A 7,661-nucleotide genomic window follows, 5' to 3' on the forward strand; every position below is an offset into this window, starting at 1 on the left:
GTTAAATTGTGCCTGAATATAGAATTGCAAACATTGAAAAAACACTATGTATACCATAAACATCTAACTTTGATAGATCTCATCTATCTTCATTTAATGGTGGTAGCAACTGCTACGTTAATCAATTTACAAATAATTACTTAAATATTTTAAATTGTGTGAATTAGATATAAGATTTTAAGTTAGTATGTATGACAATACAAGAACAGTTGTAGTTACTAATCGCAATCGAATAAAAAGTCATTATTATCTTAAATATAGACACAGTTATTGATGTTCTTAATAGTTGGATAAGAAGTCATTTTGATATTAAAATATGTAATGAGTTTGGATGGTGTTAATCATATATACCCGGACTGCGAACAGGTAAACTACTAGTTGAATTTAGTAGCGGGTTCAAGATTTTTAGTCAGAGAATGCAAATACAGATCATGTAAGAACTAGTTAAATTGTATCGGCTTAAAATAGGACGAGTCCAAAATTACATTGATTCGTAGCAAACACCACATCACAAAATATTCGTAGCAAACACCACATCACAAAATATGAAGATTAAGAATAGAAAACAAATAATCATATTTTTGAGACCAAAATTAAATTATATAAAAGATCTCGGTAACTTGCATTTACCATTAGAAACTTGAAAAGGGAAATTAGGAGATAAACACTAAATCATGTCTTTTGAGAATTACGGATTTATTTGGTAATAAGGGGGCTTTTTAAGAGCCTTTTGAAAATTGTGTTTGTCTGCGGGGGAGAGGGAATTTTTCTTAATAATATTAACCCTTGATGAAACACGTGTTTATCGTTGGAGTGAGTTGGACCGTTTTCTTTAAGAGGAGTCAAGAATTACACCTTATTCTTCCTCCTTAACCTAGATCTGCAATAGAGAAGATAGAAAAGTGAGCATGTACAGACGACTGGTAATCCTCTATTTCCAACTACAAAAGTATGGCGGCTCCATCTTGTCTACCCCCTAGGCCCTAATAATGAGGTGAACACCTCTTTATATAGGAGACATGAGCCTCCACTAAACTCAATGGACCAAAACCAGTTAGGGGTTATCTCTACAAGTCCACAACCCATTGTAGCATAAACTACATCGCATTGGGCCTCGCGTTGGGTAAGTAAGCATTAACAATAAATATTATAATAAAATGCAATAAGTAACGGAAACGTCCAATCATTCGGGTCGGGTCCAATACCATACCCCATCAAGTCTCCCAGTCTAGTGTTGCTCCCGCTTGCAAGTGTGGGAGGAGCACTAGACTTAGGAGTGCTCAGAAGTGAAGATTGTGAGTTTTAGGCTTACCTGTTGCGCTAGTGCAGGAAAGTTGTTGGCCACGCTTGTTGGCACACGATTGTTCATCGTGGAATTTAGTTGGGCAAAACCTGACGCACGCTGATTGGTTGCAGGCAGTTGCCATTTGTACTGGCGCATTACCATGTGCTGTCAGGGTTGCGCGTATACGCATAAATCCCGCAGGGGAACCTTGGGACCGGCCTAGTGTTTTGGCAGTTGAGCGTGGGTACAACCCAACGCTCGTATAACTTACGCAACATTTGAGACCATACCACTTTAACGTTGCAACTTTGAGGGATGCCATGGGCCCCTAAACCACATCGTCAATTCGTCGTTATTGATAATGGTTGATTCGATGTGGTAGGGTTTTTTGTCTTTCAAATTACAACCACTCACTATGTTGCATTTATCACGTGAGATATATCGATACCAAACAACCATACAAGTCATCTTTACTGAATTTGCTTGAACAACTCATTGCTTGAACAACTCATTATTGGAAGAGTCAATTATTGAGATACATGGAGTTGGAGGTGAGAGAGGAAAAAAATCCTTAATCAGTGGCGGAACTAGCCCAAAAATTTAGGGGTATTCCAATTTTTTATTTTTTAGACCAGGGGTATCCTTTATATAACGGAGACGAAGTTGCGAGGTATTTTTACACTACGGAAACGGAGTTAAGGGGTATTTTTATACTACGAAGACGGGGTTGAGGAGTAACCTGTGCTAGGAGCATTCATATGTCGTTAAGACAGATCAAACCGTTTAAATTTAAAAAGTCAGGCTGTTTGGTTGGTTTGCGATTTATACAGTTCGGTTTTCACGGTTTAAGAGTTTGGTTTAGAACTTGAATCCACTGTTTAACCTTTATTTTTATTTATATTTTTTGTTAGTATTGGAATTTTAATCGTTCAAACCAGTCACCAAATCACTAAAGCCTGTTGGTCTTGGTCTGACCAACCCACCCATTAAGTGGTTCTTATAGTTCTTTACTTAAAATTGATTTTATGATAAATGGCTTATTAGGTATTTCCAATTTCCCCAATCAAAAAAAAAAAAAAACAATTACATATTTCTCCTTCCTAACCCATATATATATTACATATTTCTCATTTTCATTAAAATTTCTCTTAGAATGACTATTTTACCCTTAATTAACTATTAAATGAATATTTACATATTTCCCTTTTCCAAAATTATCAATCAATTACATATTTCCCCAATTGTTTTAATATATTGTTTTCCCCAATTGGTATGTTGGTTCCTAATTATTTACCCGTTTTGTTAAAAAACAAATGCACGCAACCAACCCATTTTTAATAGACTCTTACTTCTTCATCCATATACAATAAACTCATCATCTTGATTATGTCCATCAACTTGAGCATCCCCATCAACCATACCACCAACATGCTGCATAATTTATGACAGGTGATGACTACTACCATCATTTGTGTTATCCTCAATACCCCTCGGATGCCCGCTCCACTACGAAACCATCCCGAGCAACTGGCTTGTGAGATTTTGTTGCTCGTCAATGGTCACTAGTTTTACCGGTTGCAACGACTAGCGTTGAAAGACATATGATGAACGTTACCCGACCCGAACCGTCGAACCGACCCATATTTTTTTTCTCTTCGGACATATGATATTGGAACATTTAAAAAAGCGAAACCCTTGAAAAAAAATTTCTGAATCCGCCACTGGTCTGAATAAAGCATATATTGTTAATATAAGGAGTGATTTGAATTAAGGAATTTCATACAAATTGGCCCACAATTCTGTTACACGCATCGTTCATGGCTGTTGTGATGGTAGACAAGCCATGTTACTATAATAAAGTGTGTCAAAACACTTGAATGGTTGATCGCAAAGTTTATATATATGAGAATCTGAGTGAATGGTTTATATGTATATAGGGTATGCAAAGTAATTTGATGAAAACAATATATTAAGACAATAGGAAAAATATGTAATTGATTGATGATTTTGGAAAAAGGGAAATATGTAAATATTTATTTAATAGTTAATTAAGGGTAAAATAGTCATTCTAAGAGTAATTTTAATGAAAAGGGAAAATGTGTAATATATATGAGTTAGGAAGGTGAAATATGTAATTTTTTTTTTGTTTGGAGAAATACGTAATAAATTAACTTAGGAGTGGGAAATATGTAAAAAAAACCCTATGATAAAGGTTCTTGTGTGTATATGTGTTTTACCTGAGGGAAAGTTGTGTAGTGTCATCTTGTTTGAAACAAGTGGTGGTCGAGTAGCTTGAACGCTTAACCACCCAAACGCACACGTACTTTCAAACATATTAACAAATTGCTTAACGTACAACATTATACTTATTTGTTCAAGATAATAAATTAGACACATGTAAAGTATAGTTAAACTAGTGGTAATTTTCTGTGTGATACTTCGAAAAACATGTATGTATTACAAAATAATTTTTTTATTCACAATAGCAATAATAAAAATAGCAATAACGGTATTAACAATAGCAAAGTGATAATAGTTAATAATAATACCCTTCTAATACAACATTAGATCAGTCAGAAAATATTCGGCAAGGTATTGGTACAACACAAGTACTTGACATATTTTACGACACCAAAGTATACTAACTTTTTTAAACATAAATAAATGTTAGATATTTAAAAATAAAAATTAATGAACGTAAGTTTTTAGAGAAAAAAATTCAAATAAAATGATAAATGAAATATTACTGAAACCGAAAAATATAAAATAATACATGTATCGGTACCGATGTTGTTTGGCTGTTATCGATCGATTCGGTCCGGTATTATACTGTCACTCAATATAGTTTATGATATCGGAAAACTACTTATTTTTTTAATACAACTCCCGTTTAATATATGCATAATTACCTAGGCCGGCCTAGGGGGAGGGCGAGCCGCACCCCTAGCAGAGGCCCGCTTTTTTGGGGGCAAAGTTTTTGTAAATTTATATATAGGACCCTAAATAATTTTATTTTTATCGACATTTAAAATCTTATAACATATTGGGCTAATTAGTCTTATTTTGATCTATATTCATTATCTAATCGTCTATCTAATATAACTGATTGGACCCTCTTTACAAAATTTAATTTTATCACTTATTGTGCATAAGAAATTTTATTTTTATCCATATCAAAAATCTTATAACATATTGGGCTCGTTAGTCTTATTTTGACCTCTATCCATTATCCAAACATCTATCTAATGTAACTAATAATAAAAAGTAAAAAATAAAAATAAAAAACTAACAAACGAATATTGATGGTGATTAACTTTATATGGAGTTGAAGTTATTAACACATTAGAAACCAATGAATTTAGCAACCCTATATTTTTGCAATATTTTTTGCTATAACATTAATCATCATTTTAAAAAAAATAGGTTATATAATTTGTTAAGCCTAAGGGCCTTTTTTCCCGGTCCGATTGAGACACTTAAATCCTTACGGACGGCTTTGATAATTACCATTCAATTATTATTGCCAGTATTCATCCTATAAAACACTTGAAAAAATTGTGATGACTGCTCACTTGTACAAGGGCTGCTAAAAGCAAGAAAATAACCACATGGCACTAGTAAACATTCTACATATGACTATTGGCCATGAAGATTCAAGCTATGCCAAGAACTCCCTTCTGCAGGTCTCTCTTATTATCTATGTCCATTATTATACACATGCATATCCATAGCCCTCCACCATTAATATGTACAACACATAACTTTTGCATTTAACAATGGCGTCTCAACTATTGCTTTTGTTCTTATTTCTTTTCCAGGAAACTGTTATCCAAAAAGCGATACCATTTCTTAATCATTCGATCAAGGGTATTGCAAGCCGTGATATCTTTATAGACGGTTGTTTCAAGATTGCAGATTTAGGATGCGGCTCTAGTAGAAACACACTCTTGGTTGCATCTAATATAATTGATATAGTCATTGAGGTCTGCAAAGAAAATAACCATAAACCACCACAGTTTCAAGTATGCTTAAATGACCTTTTTGGAAATGATTTCAATTACCTTTTCAAATTATTACCCGAATTTTATGCAAATCTGAAGAGGGAGAAGGGAGAAAACGTTGGCCCTTGTATTGTTTCAGCCGTTCCTGGTTCCTTTTATGGTAGACTTTTTCCGGACAAAAGTTTGCACCTTGTCCACTCCTCTTTTAGTGTTCATTGGCTTTCTCAGGTTCGTGAGATAGCCTAACTTTACCCTTTTACATGTATTTGAAAAGATAATAGTTAGTGAACCCAACATTATATACAAACTACTCATGCTCACTAATAACTATAATCCATGCATTTGTGGTAGGTACCTGAAGGCATAGAAAACAACACATTAAATATATACCCAGCGAAAACAAGTCCTTCAAATGTGTTCCAAGCATATGCAAAGCAATTTCGTATCGACTTCACGAATTTTTTAAAATTGCGTTCCAAGGAAATAGTACGCGGTGGATGCATGATTTTAACATTTTTAGGTCGAAGTTTTGCTGATCCAACTAGTGATGACAATTGCAGTCTCTGGGAGCAACTTGCACAGTCACTTCAGGACATGATAAAAGAGGTATACGATAATTACACTCAAAATAACGAAGAATAATTTGTTTACAGCTTCTACTTATTATGATTTGCTTCAGGGATTGGTTCGAGAATCCGATCTTAACTCATTCAATTTGCCACTTTATTATCCATGTGTGGATGAAGTTAGGGATGCTATTAAAAATGAGGGATCTTTTTCTCTTGATAACTTGACTGTTTTTCAAGTGAACTGGGATCCACAAGACACAGATTACACAAATACAAACGATTCGATTGAGCTCGGCCACAAGCACGGTAGGAACACAGCCAAACATGTCAGAGCCGTTACAGAACCGCTATTGACGTCTCATTTTGGGAACTCCATAAATATTGACGCGCTGTTTAAGAAGTTTAAGAAGCATTTGGCAGAACATCTTGCTAACAAGAAAACAAGACACTTAAACATAGTAATTTCATTGACTAAAAATGAATAGTTTGGTGTAAGTATCATTCTAATGTTTAATTTAAGTTTTTCAGCATCCAAGTACGTGGTATATTCAATGTTTCATAGTAAGTTTGAGGGGCAAGTTCTAGATGTCGAAATTAGGCTTTTGCATAGAGACAAAAACTGAGCCCTGCTTCAGGTATGCACATATAATGTATATATGTGTGGACGCTCAGGGGGCAAAAGTGAAAGTGCACTAATTTTAACGGTATTTTACTAATTTCGTGAAAATAACGTTAAAAGAGGGGGATGGTTAATCATGCATCATGTGGTGGCGTTGATAGCCGAAAGACAAAAGGGTACATGCGCTAATCGGCCTTTGTCCCGATTGTTGAGTGTTATGTGCCTTGTGTCCAAGGCTTGATGCAAAACTACTATCGAGCCGGGGGTCCCACTAGAAGCAGCTTCTCTATTTTTACAGCGCAGAGGTAAGGCTGTCTATAACTTACCCTTCTCAGACTCTACCTTAGTTTTGCTATTGATGGAACTTTCTGAGTATGATGATGATGATATAGACAAAAACTGATGTTCTCAAATATATATAAAAAATAGAAATTTGTCAATGACGAATCTGTGAGTCAAATCTATTGGGCCAACAATCCAACATAAGTCAAAAATAGTAATTAATCACATGAGCGAGCATGGCAGTGTTGGAACAAATATTTTTTGTATACGAGTCTTGTCACGTATTTACACCCACAACACGTACGTTGAGGTGATAGAGGTCTATTAGGTAGCGTTCGTTTCATGGAATGAAATGGGATGGAATTGGAAAGCTTTTCTTTGTAAAATTGATCTTGGTTTGGGGAGGGAGGAATTTGAAATCCAATGAATTTCTTTAATCAGTGAAATTTGTGACTATTTCAACATTCCATTCCATTCCTTCATTAGAGTGAAGGATTTCTAAGGAATGTTGAAATAGTCACAAATTTCATTAGAGTGAAGGATTTCAAATTCCTCCCTCCCCCAACCAAGATCAATTTTACAAAGAAAAACTTCCTAATTTCATTCCATTCCATTCCATTCCATGAAACGAACGCTACCTTAATGTAATTTAATCATAACAACAAACATAATGAATACAAATAACAAGCCATTTTTTACCAAAACCCCACGGGTAAGAAAGGAGGGTTTCAAGAGAAAATGTTGGTTAACATGTTATGAGAAAAGAGAATATCAGGCTTTTATAGATAAGTTAGAGCCATTCACCGGAGACTCTTTAGTTATATACTCTATATAATATAGAGTAAAAAAATAAAGAAAACATCAAAAACACTTCTACATTAAAATTACTATAGGAGAGAAAGATT

The 7,661-nt window shown here is 34.5% G+C and overlaps 1 protein-coding gene and 1 long non-coding RNA gene across 2 annotated transcripts; one reads left to right on the forward strand and one right to left on the reverse strand.

Moving 5' to 3' along the window:
- Positions 1–432: 432 nt before the first annotated feature.
- On the reverse strand, positions 433–1,582 carry LOC110891921. Its single transcript, XR_002565668.2, has 2 exons — positions 1,313–1,582; positions 433–880 (listed from the first exon to the last, which is right to left on the reverse strand). It is a non-coding gene; the product is annotated as an uncharacterized LOC110891921 (long non-coding RNA).
- Positions 1,583–4,820: 3,238 nt separating this feature from the next.
- On the forward strand, positions 4,821–6,548 carry LOC110890009 (benzoate carboxyl methyltransferase). The gene is made up of 4 exons (XM_022137580.2): positions 4,821–4,968; positions 5,104–5,514; positions 5,638–5,892; positions 5,966–6,548. The coding sequence occupies exons 1-4, from the start codon at positions 4,894–4,896 to the stop codon at positions 6,338–6,340; spliced, it is 1,116 nt and encodes a 371-aa protein (XP_021993272.1). The 5' UTR covers positions 4,821–4,893; the 3' UTR covers positions 6,341–6,548.
- The last annotated feature ends 1,113 nt before the right edge of the window (positions 6,549–7,661 follow it).

Source organism: Helianthus annuus, chromosome 4, assembly GCF_002127325.2.
Source record: "Helianthus annuus cultivar XRQ/B chromosome 4, HanXRQr2.0-SUNRISE, whole genome shotgun sequence".
Classification (NCBI taxonomy): domain Eukaryota; kingdom Viridiplantae; phylum Streptophyta; class Magnoliopsida; order Asterales; family Asteraceae; genus Helianthus; species Helianthus annuus.

Excerpts from the sequence above, each read along its gene's own strand:
- LOC110890009 (XM_022137580.2), top strand. The coding sequence starts at position 4,894 with ATGGCACTAGTAAACATTCTACATATGACTATTGGCCATGAAGATTCA. Across the intron at positions 5,515-5,637 it reads GTGTTCATTGGCTTTCTCAG|GTACCTGAAGGCATAGAAAA; the intron begins GTTCGTGAGATA and ends CATTTGTGGTAG. Across the intron at positions 5,893-5,965 it reads TTCAGGACATGATAAAAGAG|GGATTGGTTCGAGAATCCGA; the intron begins GTATACGATAAT and ends GATTTGCTTCAG.